This window comes from Schistocerca serialis, chromosome 7 (assembly GCF_023864345.2).
Source record: "Schistocerca serialis cubense isolate TAMUIC-IGC-003099 chromosome 7, iqSchSeri2.2, whole genome shotgun sequence".
Lineage (NCBI taxonomy): Eukaryota > Metazoa > Arthropoda > Insecta > Orthoptera > Acrididae > Schistocerca > Schistocerca serialis.
In genome coordinates this window covers 427,681,145-427,700,303 of record NC_064644.1, presented here as the reverse complement: position 1 = coordinate 427,700,303, position 19,159 = coordinate 427,681,145, and the positions used below count along the sequence as shown (strand labels likewise).

The following is a 19,159-nucleotide window of genomic DNA, read 5'->3' as shown; positions in this document are numbered from 1 at the left end:
CTTCCAAGTGTTTTTGAAAAAGCATTATTAAATATTTTTGTTTTCAGAATTGTGAAGGTTTTTCATACCATACCTTTACATTAATCTTGGTTTAACTTAATTTCATTCAAATATGATCAGTTTCTGCAGAATCTGTGATGCTGCACACACTGTCGCATTAGTAATTTGTATAATCCACTAACAAACACCCCCCATGAACCACGGACCTTGCAGTTGGTGGGGACGCTTGCGTGCCTCAGAGACACAGATGGCCGTACTGTAGGTGCAACCGCAACGGAGGGGTATCTGTTGCGAGGCCAGACAAACATGTGGTTCCTGAAGAGGGGCAGCAGCCTTTTCAGTAGTTGCAGGGGCAACAGTCTGGATGATTGACTGATATGGCCTTGTAACACTAACCAAAACAGCTGGTACTGTGAACGGCTGAAAGCAAGGGGAAACTACAGCCGTAATTTTTCCAGAGGGCATGCAGCTTTACTGTATGGTTAAATGATGATGGCGTCCTCTTGGGTAAAATATTCCGGAGGTAAAATAGTCCCCCATACGGATCTCCGGGCGGGGACTACTCAAGAGGACGTCGTTATCAGGAGAAAGAAAACTGTAGTTATACGGATCGGAGTGCGGAATGTCAGATCCCTTAATCGGGCAGGTTGCTTACAAAATGTAAAAAGGGAAATGGATGGGTTAAAGTTAGATATAGTGGGAATTAGTGAAGTTCGGTGCCAGGAGGAACAAGACTTCTGGTCAGGTGAATACAGGGTTATAAATACAAAATCAAATAGGGGTAATGCAGAAGTAGGTTTAATAATGAATAAAAAAAAAGAGGAGTGCGGGTTAGCTACTACAAACAGCATAGTGAACGCATTATTGTGGCCAAGATAGACACAAAGCCCATGCCTACTACAGTAGTACAAGTTTATATGCCAACTAGCTCTGCAGATGACGAAGAAATTGAAATGTATGATGAGATAAAAGAAATTATTCAGGTAGTGAAGGGAGACGAAAATTTAATACTCATGGGTGACTGGAATTCGACAGTAGGAAAAGGGAGAGAAGGAAACATAGTAGGTGAATGTGGATTGGGGCTAAGAAATGAAAGAGGAAGCCGTCTGGTAGAATTCTGCACAGAGCATAACTTAATCATAACTAACACTTGGTTCAAGAATCATAAAAGAAGGTTGTATACATGTAAGAATCCTGGAGATACTAGAAGGTAACAGATAGATTATATAAAGGTAAGAGAGAGATTTAGGAACCAGGTTTTAAATTGTAAGAGAATTCCAGGGGCAGATGTGGACTGACCACAATTTATTGGTTATGAACTGTAGATTAAAACTGAAGAAACTGCAAAAAGGGGGGAATTTAAGGCGATGGGACCTGGATAAACTGACTAAACCAGAGGTTGTACAGAGTTTCAGGGAGAGCATAAGGGAACAATTGACAGGAATGGGGGAAAGAAATACAGTAGAAGAAGAATGGGTAGCTCTGAGGGATGAAGTAGTGAAGGCAGCAGACGATCAAGTAGGTAAAAAGAAGAGGGTTAGTAGAAATCCTTGGGTAACAGAAGAAATATTGAATTTAATTGATGAATGGAGAAAATACAAAAATGAAGTAAATGAAGTGGGCAAAAAGGAATACAAACGTCTCAAAAATGAGATCAACAGAAGTGCAAAATGGCTAAGCAGGGATGGATAGAGGACAAATGTAAGGATGTAGATGCGTATCTCACCAGGGGTAAGATAGATACTGCCTACAGGAAAATTAAAGAGACCTTTGGAGAAAAGAGAAACACTTGTATAAACATCAAGAGCTCAGATGGAAACCCAGTTCTAAGCAAAGAAGGGAAAGCAGAAAGGTGGAAGGAGTATATAGAGGGTCTATATAAGGGCAATGTACTTGAGGACAATATTATGGAAATGGAAGAGAATGTAGATGAAGATGAAATGGGAGATATGATACTGCGTGAAGAGTGTGACAAAGCACTGAAAGACCTGAGTCGAAACAAGGCCCCCGGAGTAGACAACATTCCATTAGAACTACTGACTGCCTTGGGAGAGCCAGTCCTGACAAAAATCTACCATCTGGTGAGCAAGGTGTATGACACAGGCGAAATACCCTCAGACTTCAAGACGAATATAATAATTCCAATCCCAAAGAAAGCAGGTGTTGACAGATGTGAAAATTATCAAACTATCAGTTTAATAAGTCACAGCTGCAAAATACTAATGCGAATTCTTTACAGACGAATGGAAAAACTGGTAGAAGCCGACCTCGGGGAAGATCAGCTCGGATTCCGTAGAAATACTGGAACATGTGAGGCAATACTGATCTTACGAATTATCTTAGAAGAAAGATTAAGGAAAGGCAAACCTACGTTTCTAACATTTGTAGACTTAGAGAAAGCTTTTGACAATGCTGACTGGAATACCCTCTTTCAAATTCTAAAGGTGGCAGGGATAAAATACAGGGAGCGAAAGGCTATTTACAATTTGTACAGAAACCAGATGGCAGTTACAAGAGTCAAGGGGCATGAAAGGGAAGCAGTGGTTGGGAAGGGAGTGAGACAGGGTTATAGCCTCTCCTCGATGTTATTCAATCTGTATATTGAGCAAGCAGTAAAGGAAACAAAAGAAAAATTCGGAGTAGGTATTAAAATCCATGGAGAAGTAATAAAAACTTGAGGTTCGCCGATGACATTGTAATTCTGTCATAGACAGCAGAGGACTTGGAAGAGCAGTTGAAAGGAATGGACAGTGTCTTGAAAGGAGGGTATAAGATGAACATCAACAAAAGCAAAGCGAGGATAATGGAATGTAGTCGAATTGAGTCGGGTGATGCTGAGGGAATAAGATTAGGAAATGAGACACTTAAAGTAGTAAAGGATTTTTGCTATTTGGGGAGCAAAATGACTGATGATGGTCAAAGTAGAGAGGATATAAAATGTAGACTGGCAATGGCAAGGAAAGCGTTTCTGAAGAAGAGGAATTTGTTGACTTCGAGTATAGATTTAAGTTTCCGGAAGTCATTTCTGAAAGTATTTGTATGGAGTGTAGCCATGTATGGAAGTGAAACATGGACGATAAATAGTTTGGACAAGATGAGAATAGAAGCTTTTGAAATGTGGTGCTACAGAAGAATGCTGAAGATTAAATGGGTAGATCACATAACTAATGAGGAGGTATTGAATAGAATTGGGGAGAAGAAGAGTTTGTGGCAAAACTTGACAAGAAGAAGGGATTGGTTGGTAGGACATGTTCTGAGGCATCAAAGAATCACAAATTTAGCATTGGAGGGCAGCGTGGAGGGTAAAAATCGTAGAGGGAGACCAAGAGATGAATACACTAAGCAGATTCACTAGGATGTAGGTTGCACTAAGTACTGGGAGATGAAGAAGCTTGCACAGGATAAGGTAGCATGGAGAGCTGCATCAAACCAGTCTCAGGACTGAAGACCACAACAACAACAACAGCAACAACAACATTAACAAACTATGTTTCCCCTCCATCTGTCATTATCTCCTGTGGCCTATACTTACCCAGTGTATGTCCTGCAGTAAGTTTTAATGCTGCAGTGATATAGGCTTCACATTTTGACTTGTACATGAAAGTCTATCACATTGTACACAAACAGCTTTCAAAGAGTCTCTTGCTTTTTTCAGCAAGTAGATGTATTTTTCTACTTTTACTGCATGTTTCACTCATAGTGCAAATGTTAAACAACTAATGTATTGCCAGATTAAAGGATTTATTGCCAATAAGATACATGTCATTAACGTATATAATCACTGAAAATTCATTATGAGCTAGAAGAAGCAACGACAAAAGAGGGAAAATTTGTAGGGGGGTGAGGGAAATGGAAGGCCCAGCATACTACAATGATTCTGGCTGTGACTGTTGGATAACATTATTATGCAGCGGGCAGGGGAGGGTGGACAGCACGTTGGTACAAGATAAACAGAACTAGGTCTTCCTTTATTTCTTTTTATAACACATTAACAGGAATGTTTCGGACAAGCAATGTGTCTTGATCAGAAACTGTATGGTGCCCATTAACTATAAAACTCTAAACCGATACAATTTTGAGCATGAAAAGTGTAACAACTTCTTTCAGCACTGGGAACTTTATCAAATAACTATACATTGGTATACGTTGGTATTTCACATTACAGACTATTGGTGGTACATCACACACACACACACACACACACACACACACACACACACACACACACACTGTTTTGAATTGATATTCACGTAGCAGTACATTAAAATTTTATAGCAGCACTATTTTTATTATAAATGTAGCAATACAATTAGAGAATCCATCATAAAGTTCCCAAACCGTGTCCTGAGATTAATGCTGATGATGGTCTTGTAAGTGCCTCAAGAGTTCCTCCACTGTCAAAACAATCAAGGCATAAGATTGAATGACACACATTATATGAAGATAAACTTTTAATTTGCTGTGATAGAAGCACGACATTTGTTTAATTGACCAACCTAGTATTCAACAAAACTGATTTAGAATACCCACAGGAAACAAAAATGAGGGTGGCTACTATGGGAATTTAATCCCACCCATTCTGAAAGAAAAAAAGCTCAGCATTTTAACCACTAGACCACCCCACTCAGAAGACACTGGTAATGAAAATGTCTTCTACCACCACCACCACCACCAATGCAAAAAAGGCTTCCAATAACATTTAACTGTTATTCAAAAAAAACTTTGTGTTCTGCCTTACAGCAGGTCTTGTCACGGGGGAAGCGTTGTCAGATAGGTCCACCACATGAGCATCTAAGGAAGTGATTCCAGTGGTGGTTTCCCGTTGCCTTCCACTGATGATTAAATGATAATGAGGACAACACAACACCCAGTCCCTGAGCGGAGAAAATCTCCGACACAGCCAGGAATCGAATCCGGGCCCCTTGGCGTGACAGACTGCCGCACTGACCACTCAGCTATCGGGGCGGACTAACTGTTACTCAGAATGATCTTTAATAGAAGATGTCAATTATACAAAAATTAAAGATTAGAAGAAACACCAATGGCACCAGCACACAGCCAAATAAATGGGCAGACATATTTTCCATTTGCTTCCTTCAAAGCTACCTTCTTTTCAAACCATCAGTTCACCAACAACACATTAGGGTCTTTTACATAAAGATGTGGAATTCACACATGTTCAAGCTTTCTACAGACATAAATGCATACCTGCCAACTTTCAAAAACAGAAATCCAGAAGATGCCAAATCGCAAAAAATTAATGGGTGCATGCATGTGACTGAGGGACAAAGGTTAGCATCATTGTCATTGCTCTTATCTGTAGCCAAAGATAATAGTTCACGTTGCATGCAAGCAATGAGTTCATTTCTTTAACCTGTAGCCATTTCTTTCCAAAATATGTGAAGTCTTTGTACGACCACAATCTTATCTTTTTGCGATTTCCGAACCAGAGATCATCATCTTAAAAAGGGCACCTGCATGATCAGCAGCAGCGAATGGAATATTATATTCAATTAAAAATGAAGTGAACAAACATTCTGCTCTTATTACACCAAGGTCAGCTCAAGGAGAGGTAAAAAAAAATGAATCAATTTTCCTACTATCCTTCATTTTCATATTGGAGATGTGTTTAATGGATTTAATACGATTTATTAATTCAGTTCTTCCCCCGTAAGCCATGTTTATATCACATGAGTACATGGAACAGAATGTGAATGTTTCACCTTTCCGTGATCGCATAATACACAGAAAACAGCAGAATATGCCTTCCTGAAAGACATGAAATCGTTTCTTAGATGAACTCATCACAGAAACACTAAATCTCACAAAAATTCGTCACACAATTTCACGAATACCAGAACATACAGCAAACACCGCATAAAAGCAAGCATACATAAAGCTTTCTGGATCAATTCTAGTGTGCGATTCCAGTTGACGGCTTTGAGCAATGATGTCACACTAAGGCAGAGACACTACATAGAGGCAATCTTTGAAAGCAGCTGATCATATTCATAAACAAATGAATTTAGCATACGGTAAAATTACAACCACAGTTCATGTGGTTAATTACTTAGCCACAAATTATTTAGAAAAGAACTGAAGGTAACGAAAATAAGTAAGAACAGAAGAAGAGAAGTATATATGTTTGAAATAAATTATTATCGTGATTTATATGAGTAAAAGAAGAACAGAGAACCTGTAAATTCATTACAGTATAGCGCATGATGAAGTCACAATATTGCGAAATAAAGTTAATTTTTAATAATAATTATTAAATCTAACAGGGCTAGCACACAAGTAATGAAAATTCACAAAAAGTAGGGTCTAACAAATATTGGGATCAGTAACTGGAATTACGCTAAGGCCAACCCTACTTACCGATTCCAACCACTCCACGATACATAATTTCACTCGTTTTTCCAGCAAGTGTCCACTGGAATTTAATATGATTTCTGGATTTGTAATTGTTCTCTAAGCTTTTGTGAGAAAATGACTAATATTGGAACCTATATCGGTTAATCCTGTTTGTTGTTGTCTTCAGTCCTGAGACTGGTTTGATGCAGCTCTCCATGCTACTCTATCCTGTACAAGCTTCTTCATCTCCCAGTACTTACTGCAACCTACATCCTTCTGAATCTGCTTAGTGTATTCATCTCTTGGTCTCCCTCTACAATTTTTACCCTCCACGCTGCCCTCCAATGCTAAATTTGTGATCCCTTGATGCCTCAGAATATGTCCTACCAACCGGTCCCTTCTTCTTGTCAAGTTGTGCCACAAACTCCTCTCCTCCTCAATTCTATTCAATACCTCCTCATTAGTTATGTGATCTACCCATCTAATCTTCAGCATTCTTCTGGAAATCCTGTTACCGATTCAAATAATTACACTGTTCATTATCTAGACTGTTTTAACAAGTGTGTGCACCAAAGGGTTACATGATCTCTACATTTGGTTTTACTCTCTTCACTACTACGAAAAAGAGAAAAATTTGGAAGCTGTACCTACATATTTGTTATTTTTCTGTGGTAGTTCTGAGATCAATAAGAAATCTAGAAATCCTACAAAAACATACTCCACAGATTTACTGCAAAAACGTCCAACATTATGATGTGTCTGCTTTAGAGGCTTAAGTGTGGTATGGTACCCTCCCCTGGAATCTTGGCTGTGGAGATAGGCCGATCAATATTGTAGCCTGAGGTCTAGGTCAATTTGAAAGTGACCATTTGGATGCGAGTTGGCGAACCCAGTTAATGTGAAATCAAGACTGTGGTGACCAGACTGATCTGTAGCACAGGTTTATACTTAAGCCACTTTATAATATTTCACACACATTCTGTTACAAAATTTAAAACAGCCATGTAAGTTCCGTGCACTGTGTACATCTGCTGACGGCACTTTTCCGGACAAGTTACACTTAACATGATCAGGTTTGGGGAGCTTTGTAATAGGGAACACTTGTACTTCGTTTTTCACAGGCTGCAGTATAAATAATAAATCTGCCTAGCATGGTACCTTAGCTTCACAAAAACGTGAATCAACAGGGTGACTGCAAGGTTTGCATAATGTTTAGTGTGGTTTGTTGTGCTAAAGTGTCGGTAAATGTCACATCAATTGCTAAACATAGTACAAAATTCAGATAGTCTTTATTAGATAATAAAGAAGTCCCTGGTGAATATTTTGATGCCTATTATGTACATGTATCATACATTAATTAAGGAAAGGCAAGGGGAAGATCCTATAAATAACTTTTATCACTTAAAAGGTTATTTCCCATATTTGACACCATTTTTTAAAAGTTTCTTGTAAAGTGTAAAAGCATGTTTTTACTGAACAAAAAATAATTCCCACAAAGGTTGATCATCTTGCATCATAAGTGAATATGGAAATATCAATTTCTAAATGTGGATGACTTAAAATCCAAGACTGATTCAGATTCCCCAGCCAGCCCACGTATCGAGATCAAAGAAAGATCGTGGATAATTGAGCTTCATTCCATGGCTGCAGCATTTTCTCATAGAGGCACTGTTACGGGAATGTCTCATGGGCCATGGCAGTGTCTGTAAATACCACAGCTCCAGCTATTCCAACCGCTCTTACCACTCTCTGAAGCCTTCAATATGTGTCACAGATAGTAGAGTGATTGACATTTTTTTATTCGAATCACTTATTGGACTGTTTGCGAATGCTTACAATGACATTTGTTATGTTTTGGACTTTGTTCTTTGGCTGATCATTCATTTTGTTAACTCTGTTGTCATCGACCACAGGAACAACTTGTTTGTTGCATCAACCAAACTGAACAGATAGTTGCAGCAAAAATCAAGCAATCTGAAATACAACAAAACCAGCAAGTTCATCCACAAAATATGTATATTTCAACTAAAATACTTACACGATATATATTCTGCATGTTCTAAAACAGCACACCTGCCAACAACAAATTCAACAGGATTTGTTTCTTCTACATTGCTCAGAAACACTTCTTGTTTATAAAAAAGTTTCTGTGGAGTCTGTGGAATATCAACAGGTGAAACCATGAACGGACCACGAAAAAAACAAGCACCTCTGAAAGAGATACAATTACATCAATAATCATTTATCCAAAAGTTTCTAAGAAAGCATGCTGGAAGAAATGATAATATACTGAACTTACTGTTTGTTCATCCACATTGAATCGATCTGTTGTATTAACTGTTTCCCATTGTCCGAGCGCACATACACACAATCACCAGTCCTTAGCAAAGCTGCTGGTGTGTTAAACTGTTCATAATATGTATGGCCTTCATGCCCCTGGGGGTTGAATACTTCTATATTCTAAAACAGGAGAACATAAATCTATTCTAGTAGGGAATGTACAGTTGTAATGAAGCTGCAAACATAATTCTGGAGCTAATTCATAACCACACAGCTGTAAAATACAGTTTAAAGGCTGCTCTTAAATTGTAGGTTATATTTCACTCCAAAATGAATATGCAAAAAGAGAGACTATGGTGATTAATCTGTAACTTAAGTAGCAGACTACACTGTGCCACAATATTTTCACTGACAAAGCATCATGCCCAAGAACTGAAAGGTCTGTGTCTTTCATAGCTAGAGTAGAAACTAAATTTCTGATGTTTTCAGTTTGTATCAATCCAAGAACTTGCTTGTATACCTGGACTATGAAAATAACTTATTACGACTGACTGCTATTCAATAATAAATAACCTAATAATTGACTATGGCCTCCCATTTCTGAGAAGCCTTTTAATTACACCACAGTCAGCCCATTATTCTTACGACTGATGCCAAGTCCTATTTCGGCAAGACTTAAGAAGATAAAGACACTGACACCCAATATTATCCAAATCCTATGAGCACAGCAGTTCTTGGTACTTTTCTCTCACACAATAATAATGAGATTTTATGATTTTCTCTGTGTTTATCGCATGCCATTGGACTTCTGCATTTAAATATACTGTGAAATTCGCTGTTTTGAAAGAAACTTCTACTGTTCATGGAATAAAATAAAATGGCATGTCAAGTTGAAACACAGCGAAAACTTCCAAAATTATTCTTTTTGACAAGATAAGAGGGGTATAAAAAGGAGTAAGAGTAAGAAACATTTATGCCATCAATGAAAAAACTTCATCTGCAGAAAGCATTGACACAAAACTGTTCAACTGTTTCAGAGAAGACCACTGACCTCAAATTATTTTGCTATGGTCACAAAGGTCACTGTTCTCAACACTGATAATCTACGTCAGACAGCGTAACAATTAGAAGATGACCAGACACCCATCATGGAACATGCACTTTCATAAGCAACATTAAAAATCCAGTGTGTGGACACCACAAGTGAAAACCACCACAATCAATGGGGTGAATACTTGTGCATTTCCTTTTTGTTTGGCCCGTTATCAGTCTACTCACAACACCACAGATTCCAAGATAATTTTGTTACAGATTATAAAATAAGCAGCCCTTACCGTCAGCGTGGCTTAACAATATTCTATTCAAGCTGAACGAACATTTCATATGGAGTACTTAAGGGTAAATATGCTGTTGGCTAGAGTGGCAACAAATGAGGTTTTAGGGTGAGCATTGGAGAGATGGTGTTTTAAGGCCGTGTGTCTATGTCTGTGGAGAAGAGAGGCATATCAATAGTGATAAGGAGCACTCAAGGATGGGCGTGGATTGGAGACATTCCAGAAAATGGTAGGTGTCTTATGTAGAATGGAAGGCTCCAAATGTGTTGAAGGTGCTGGTTTATCAGGAGTGAGATGCTTTCAGTCAGGATGGTGGTTTTTGTGTTCTGGGAAATATGCAGAAGGTAGTGTTGAGTACAGCAGGAGGGTTATGGAGTTCTATGGAGGTAGCTGTGAGAGCCTGTGAGGGGCTTAGGGTTTTCATAACTTTGTGCAGCTTGGTCTGAATAGAACAAATAGCATAATTAAGAACAGTTCTATACATTAAGGTGTCCAAGAGCTGATGGAAACTGTCAGCCATATACTTCTCGAGGTCAAGCAGAGAATCATTTGTCCACAGGGGGGATTATGACAGTGTGGTATGCTTTCAGGTCATAGCTAGCTCAGGCCTCAGCTTGAATAAGGTTCAAGTTGTCAGTAGTATTCTTCAAGGAGGGCGTTGGGAGCCCATCAGCATTGAAATTTTTAGAGATCAAGCACAAATTCAGAATTCATCAAGGGTAGGGAAGGAAATAAGCAGGGTCGTTTCAAAGGAACCATGCTGCTGCCTAGAGAAATCACAGAAAACCTAAATCAAGATGGTCGGACACAGATTTGAACTATGGTCCTCCTGAGTGAGACTATGGTGTGCTAACCACTGCACCACCTCGCTCGGTGGGTTGGGATTGGGTAGTAAAGTATTTGAAGAAGTAGTAGTAGTAGTAGTAGTAGTTCTGCACCATTTCATTGTTGTTTCACAGTTGCAAACCCATACCTACTTCTTGATTATTGCTCCAGCTACCACACTGATAAACTGTGTCGCCATATGCCCAACTGAGTAGCAGTAACAAAAAGCAAGCTAAGTGAGAAAAAAAATTACATTCCATACAGGAAAAAGATCCAAATTATGAGCTAGCAACACAATACCTCAATGAGGCAGTTGTCTACCAGATAATTAGTAATCAAATAAGCAGATGGCTAGGATCTAACGCAACTGAACTCTTTAATGCTTTGAATGGGTCATTACTGTGGGATAACACCCATCCATGGCAACAGAGTGATATAATGGAAGTTTATTTCATTGTTGTTTAATTAAACAGTGCTTTAACTCCTATTACATCCTTTTTTTATCGTCATTCAGTTAAACTATGATAAAACTAATTCTGCTTATACATGTTTACCTTGGTTACATAAAGACAGCTATTCTTTACATGTGTACAAAGTACACTACATGCCCACTTTTGTTATGAAAAATGTAGCTCCTGCTCATGGGCTAACATTGGTTTGCTGCAGAATTCTTTAACACATTCCAAGTTAGGATACAATAAATTTTGCCAAGACAGAAAAGCTTCTGTCCACAAATCAGCACAAATTTAGAATGCATTGCTCCTGTGAAACTCTGCTTGCCCTTTTTTCACATGATACCCTTCAAATCATGGATGGAGGGCAACTGGCAGATTCCATATTCTCAGATTTCTGGAAAGCATTTGACAAAAGTGCCCCACTGCAGACTGTAGACGAAGGTCTGAGCATATGTTTTATATTCTCTGTATACATAAGTGGACCGACAGACAGAGTAAACAACAACTTATAACTGTTTGGTGATTACGACACCGTGTCATATGTGAAGATGTTATTGTCAAGTGACTTTAGGAGGATAAAAGGTGTCTTAAACAGAACTGCTAGTTGGTGTGATGAATGGCAGCTTCTTCTAAAAGTAGAAAAATTTATTCAGCAATAAAAACAACAGCGCAACAAGTAAAATATGTAGCCAGGCGAAGGAGAACACGTCGTCAGGTGAGGGATAGGATGTTGCCAGGCGAGGGAAAACATATTGCCAAAAAAAAAACACCAAATTATGATCATGGAACAATGAAAATAAACAAAGTGCAAAGATAGCCAAACAAAGTAAAAAGATCACTAAATCAGGAAAAATGAACACTGGACACAACTCAGATTGACAAATGACAAAGATAATAGGCAAGAATAGAAATAGACAAATGATGGAAAAAGATGGTAGGTTCGAAGTACAAAAACATACAAATGAACCAAGAGGTGAATGTCTGACAGGCAGTTAAATCTATTAAAAGAAAAATTCACCTGAGAAAACCATAAAATTACAATGAGACAGCATGGCTGGTCAGTATTCAGCTTCAGGAGAAAAATTCCACAACATAAAAGTATAAAAACCGTGCTAACTTCTGAAACTGTTAGTTCCTTTCTCAGGAATGAAAGAACAGTATGTTTGGGGAAGTTGGGAAGAAGGGGCAGATTACTCCGAGGCTGGGAGGGACCCACCTGTTATGAAGAGAAGAGTAGACTAAGATGAAGGGAGAGGCATCAGAGAGAGTAGGAGGTCAAAGATAGTACACTGATAAGCACTGTATCAACTTCCGTCCAGTGATGATAGGAAGACAGAGTGACAGGTAGAGTATGAGAGAAACTAGAAATAAAAGCTATAGTAAAAGTCTACACCAGGAAATCACATGAACATTTGTGAAATGTTTGTGGAGAATTTCTTAACAGTGCACACTCTGTACACTGGTTTTGTGTTCCAGATATGCCTATTCAGGAATCACTTACTATATTTCTAAACTGAAGTCATCTAAAATAACAGTAAATTATGTTTGATTACAGTCTAAGTTTCTAGATTTCTTCACTGTTTGATACACTATTCCAAGTTCTCTTTCTAAAAAGTCTAAAGAATTGTCTGGTGCCAGTATTTTGTTGCTTCATTAGGACCACCCAGATGATGCATTCAGTGTAATCAGAAGATTAAATCTCATTACTGGTGAATATTTCCCAAAATGGAAGTTGCAGCCAAGTGTTGCTATGACACAAGTCTCAATGAGTGGGCCAAAACAGAGCTAATGATTTACTTTGAAGAAAGGCTACTTTGGCTCAGAAAGTTGAAATATCTTTGGATCTCTCTTGACAGAACACTCAGCTATAAACAAGATCTATTAACAACAACTGCCAAAATCAAAACTTGAAATAACATTCTCCAGAAACTCAGTAGCATATCACGCATATCCTCTGCATTGACACTTCGTACTTCAGTTCTGGAACTGGGACGGCCCTATCCTGTTGCAGAGGCTCCTCAACTTGACTGAATAGTACTCGCTCAAGACTTGTTGACACCTCAAACATATTATGTGCCTTATAACTAGCACAGTCACACCTGAATCTACTTTCTCACTACCATACTTAGCTACGTGCTACCTTCATCCCTGCAGCAGGAAAGCGCATTTGTGCAGCAGTACAAAAAAGTGTAGAAAAATCCTCACACAAGCCTGGAAACTGCAAGAATGTCAGCCGGCAACAGTTTTAATACTACTGACTGATGGAGATACACATGACAGATTAATGCTATGATGAACAACTTAAGAAGCTGTGCATATTGATCAAGTCACTTTGGCTTTAACTGTCATACATGATCTGGTTGGTTCTTATCTGAGTAAGAACCAACACTAGTAGTTATGCCAATTCTCTGCACAACAAAAAAATAATAATTTCTCCAAATGGTGACTGTGATGCTGCAACTATTCACAACATGGTTCAAAAATGTCCTCCAAGAGTCTTCCCTACCGACTGAGCAGAGTAGTTGGTGGTGACAAAGCGGTCAACAGATTGCATTTGTGGCCTGGATATTAGTCTGTAATTTGAGACAGTTGTAAATAGTAATTTTTAGTGATATTATTCATAGACTAAATAAAGAAATACAGGAAGTCACTACTGGTTGTATCAAGGTCAACTTAATTGAATTATGCCTTCTCTAAAGTTGTTTTTTCCACATCACTGTAACATTCAAAATCTAGGTAACTAGTTTTATGTTTTTATAGGCACCCAGTCTGATACAGATCAATACTTAAGGGACGTGACCATTCTACCACTACACATATATTTACTGAAACCTATCATGAGCCATGAAACAAAACTGAAAGAGCAGAACTAAAAAATGAATGAGTAAATAGAAGAAAATACTTACAGGCTTTTCTTTCTCAACAAGCTTCTCTCTCTCCTCTAACTCAGCTATTTCTTCTTTATGTTTCTCTACTCGTTCACGGAAAACTGACATGCTCCTCTTTGCCTCCAGAACTTCATCTCTTTGCACTAATGTTACATGAGGCGGTACTGTAAAAGGCCACACCTACAAACAAACATCAATATAAAATTTTAATATATGACTCAAGTGCTAAAACATCCTACTCTAACAAGACAAATCTCAGGTGGCAACATGAAAATCGAATACTACAAAAACCTGAAATATAAAAGTCATTTTTAGACTATTTTCAGAACCCAAGAATTCTTCGGGGGGGGGGGGGGGGGGGGGGGGGGGGGGGGGGGATATTACTCTTTCTGGAAGAATAAAGCTTTCATAAGGAAAGCAAATGATTTTTGCTTGGTAATCTGAATGGAAAATATAAACCAGCAAAACACAGAGCTCTAACAGTCCTAAGAAAACAATAAGTAACTAATTCAAAAGAAGATTGAAAATAAGTAATAAAAGCACAGTAAAGACTGCTTTAAAAGGAGTAGGTAAGACAAAAGTTGTTATTAACTCTAAAGCTGGTTGAACAAGGCAGTGCTTTACTAGGCACAGTCCTCCTGGAATTGAGTTCACCTTACTTTCCTCTGACCCTTAAACTGACTTAAACAGCCAAGGGAACACACAGGTTAACAGCCACGGGAATGCACAGTTTAACATAAACTCTGAACTACTGTAAAACTTGGTCAAATGTTTTACTGATGCTCTAACAAGCATTCAGACAGACAGACACACACACACACACACACACACACACACACACACACCTCAATCTTACAGGAGAATATCAAATTCTTGAGCAATTTTCTTCAAAGTTTTGCACAATACTCTGACAAACATTTGAACAGAAATAGGCTACATAATTTTAATACACAAGGTATATAAATATATAAACAGAAATGTTGTTAGCAAAAATAACACAACATTCTTTACTGATTTTCTTCAAATTTTTTACGCGATACATAAATGTTTAATTGGGCATAGACTAATTTTTTTAAACAAAATGAACAAGGTTTCTGGTAACCCTAGGAAAGACATGCTGGGTCTCTCAAGCAGAGGTGAATTTTGTTTTAAAAATATCCAGAAGAGTACATTATTTTGAGTAAGTCATTCATTGTACCTTTCAGTTAACATTCCTAGAGGCCACTACTTGTTTCATCACTTCTTTGTTCACCAGTTGATTGTTAACATGCGAAGAAATGTGTTCTGGGTCTGAGATACCCAGCTTGTCCGTTTACATTAGCTTTTTCTGATTATGCATTTTTCTTGTTATACTGACTGTGAGCCATGAGTCATAGGGCTGTGTCCCATGTGATGGTGAGCAAGGGCTTCATCCCACTCTGTACCTAAACATTGAGGGGATAACATTTAGGGGACTGCCACACTGAACTACCTGACTGTTGTGACATCCCTCCTTGGCTGCTACAATTGCCATTTTGTTTCCCATAATACCCGTGTACCATGGAATCCAGCAAAAAAGACACCTCCTTCTTTAGCTTTTCTTTGCTGGAGCCTGGATATTCTGGACTACTTTATCTGCTGGATACATTGTTGTAGAGAGCTGAGGCTATGCAGGGAGTCAGATCGACAAGGAATTTAGCGGTCACAATGCACCTCATATGCTCCAGTGCTGTAAAGATCAAGTATGACTCCGCATTGAACGCAGTAATCCTAGAGGTAGTCATCTTGTGGACATGATCATGTGAAAATAATAGAGGAAACAAAGGAGTCATAATGTTTAGACTCATAGGTGAATACAGCTGGATAGTTGTGGTGCTCATTTAGAATCTCATAAAATATTGTATTACAAAAAGAAGCAGGAGTGCAAGTTCTCCTATACCGCACTAAATCTAAAATTACTCTGGGCCTCTGCAGTAACTGGGTGGCAGTCGATTGGAACCCTGGATTGTGGGTTTATACTTGCCCCCACACCCTCCAAACACATTTTTCATGTGGATCCCGAACGGCGCTGTTGCTCATGGACAATTTCAGGAAACGTATTCCATAACTGAATGAGCAACAGCATGGTATGATAGTGAATTGGGAAAAGTGGGGTACTTATATGCTTGATATGTCAAGAAGATTTCCCCGGTCTCAACAGAGAGACTGGGTATGGGCTGGTCCTGCAAGCACCCGTGGTCAGCCTGAGACCCTCATGGTGGATAGCATCAATGATCTGTACACTGTGCACCCAGTCTAGCAGTGATGTTACAGAAGCCCTACAAGACTGGAGCAGACGGCCCCATCCACTCTGCAAGACTGATGGTTAAGGGGCTTCACTAGGTTCAGCACTTTCTGGGCCTGTGTCTTTAGGTCCCCTAGATGTAGGAACAATGACAATTTTCAATCAAAGATAAGACCTGAAACCTCATTTAGTCTTGAAGGTGTAGAATGGTGGCCCTTGTATGTAGATAAGGTAAATCCCTTTACACTCCATAATCGCTGGTGCCCAGGTGCCAAGCACACCACAGATAATTCTGAGAGTGTCTTCGTAGAAACAATCAGGTCACTAACCAACAATTAGCACATACATTAAAACAAAAAGTGCACTTTCATTCAAATATATTTACATCAGCATTACAGTACAAAACTTTTCATTTTGTGATTTTTCTGAAACTTTTCAGAGTGGACTGTGTCCATCATCATTTCACTCAAGTTGTTTACAAATTAATCACTGTCAGCACCAAAATCATTGTCACTCATCCCTCTAAAAGCACTACAACCTCATCCTCAGGGAGGATTGCATGTGAAGACCTAGCCATTCCATATCAACTAACATAACATAATAATCACAACTTTGCTCTTCTATTGATCAATACCAAAGTAATACAGGCTTCTCTAGATGACAGTACTATGTAGCACTGATGCCTAGTACAATCAGATTCGGGAGTGGAGCATGCAAGAGCTAAGAAAAATTGTGCCTAATAAGACTCAACATTGGAGTGGAAAACAAAATTTGCAAAAATCCCCAGCCAAAATATAAAACCTATCTTTGCACCCCTTCTCCAACCTCTTCACTGAAGCTGTATTTGTCAAGTTGCTGTTGCAGTGTCGAAGGAGGAACAAGTAACTGCAGAATCATCCACAAATTAGGAGTATTCCACAGGACTCCTTGCCATGGACGTGTCACTTCTCAGAGGAATGCAATTCTCCTGCTCAAAACTATCTTACATACAGCTTGTCACCACTCAGTACCTAAACAGGGTTTTGGTTGGAAGTACCGTATCAATATGCGTGTTTGTGGCCACAAAAGCTCTATTGGTGGAGTTGTCACAGTATATTAAAAATATTCCAATCCAATGCTGTCTATTAGAAAAGCCTGGTGGAAAGCCTGCTCTACCGTGGTCGAGTTGTCAATGTCTCCTGAATCCACACAGAGAGTAGCTAAGGAGTGGCCTGGTCTCCAACTGTACACCACATGTAGTTTGACCTTTTGTTCCAAAGTCTTTCCTACACAGCTCATTAAGTTGACTTCTGTTACTACTGGAACATTTTCAGCCATTTTCTGGTCTGAGGAGAGGTTGCCTCCCTCTACCAGTTGGGAAACTGTCCCACCTTCCATAAATAATTAAAAGCATCATGCTGCAATACATTTGGTTGTAGCTGGGCACAATATTGTGAGTGTCCGACAGTGCTGAATCCAGCTCCAACATAAAGACACAGCAGTTTTATGAGTCAGAATTGTTGAATCTAAAGTCCAACTCACCACTCTCCATCATCGCATGATAGCAATGGAATGCCAGAGCCTAGCTGCCAGTGGCAGTAGTCATCACAAAATGCTCTGCCATAATGTGGGCAATATCTCTGGACATTATTCAGAGACACTCCTGCCCTGCTTCAGCACCACTGCTATGACTGGATTTGCCAGAAATCCTCCTGATGGCTTCCTACACTTTCGTAGAACAAGTGGAACAGTTGATAGAGTCCAGACACCCTTTACTCTCCTTGATTATGCACTGAGCTTTGGCTTTCAATACTTTAAAGTCTGTAAGGTTTGCTACTGTTGGCCGGCTCTTAAACCATCACGGAGAGGCATGTATGAGCCATATTGCTGAGTGGCTCCCATCAGTCCACTAAGATACAGGCCGCCTTTTAACACTCAGTGGCATGTTGGATCACACATGTGATACAGTCAACCAGTTCCTCTATGCTGCTTCAGTTTTCAAACGAAGCCAGTTGGCTAAACAACTCCAGTTCACTCTGCTGATTATCCATCTTGCAGGCTTCCTGTCAAGTATTGTCCCATATGCTACCTGAAGTTGGACTGAAGATCATCAGTAACTTCCCAGTGAGTAGGATCTGTGATGGCTAGAGAGCAGAAAGACATCTATGACTGAGGATGCCTCAGCAGCAGTGTTGAAAGGAGTGGGAGGGTTCATGTTGAGGGTACACGGGTCATCACATGATGGATGGTTCTCTACAGCTCAACACTTGGGCCAAAATCCTGTACCACCACGTACAACAGCGACTGTTAACCATCCGTTACCATGAGTAAACGAATCATTGATGTCGATGCTGAAGTTCAGTTTCCAACCACAAAAGACTGCAGGTCCATCCAATAGAGAGTGTGCAGCGACAGATTTGATGGTATTCTTTTTCTTGTCAGCGGCAGATGTGGTCATTTCGACGTCTTCAGTTGTTTTGTATATTGTGTGTCTTGCATGGCGACGGTATCTTCTGTAAGGCATCTTGGCAGCGTTCAATGCAGTTGCCTGTGCAGCAGCAGCAGCGCGAATGATCCGCTCCGCGGGCAGCGCTCGCTTATATAGCCGCGCACTGGAGCGGCGGCAGATAAGGGACTTAGAATATTTCACAGTGCCAGCCGAGAGTTATCCCGGACGTGAGCACTAGTCTCACTAAGTGCTCGCGTCCGCTGTTCGTCAGTCAGTCCGCGGCTGGCGCGCTGCCAAGATTGCGTAAGGCCGCCTCATCGGCGGGGTCAAAG

At 39.5% G+C, this 19,159-nt stretch overlaps 1 protein-coding gene across 1 annotated transcript in view; it reads right to left on the bottom strand.

Annotated features, from left to right (window-relative positions):
* The window catches only part of LOC126412869 (protein polybromo-1), a 325,260-nt gene that overhangs the window by 71,364 nt on the left and 234,737 nt on the right, over window positions 1–19,159 (bottom strand). Inside the window, 3 exon segments of the mRNA XM_050082745.1 lie at window positions 8,393–8,565; window positions 8,654–8,814; window positions 14,155–14,316. Coding sequence (XP_049938702.1) covers window positions 8,393–8,565; window positions 8,654–8,814; window positions 14,155–14,316 — 496 coding nt within the window.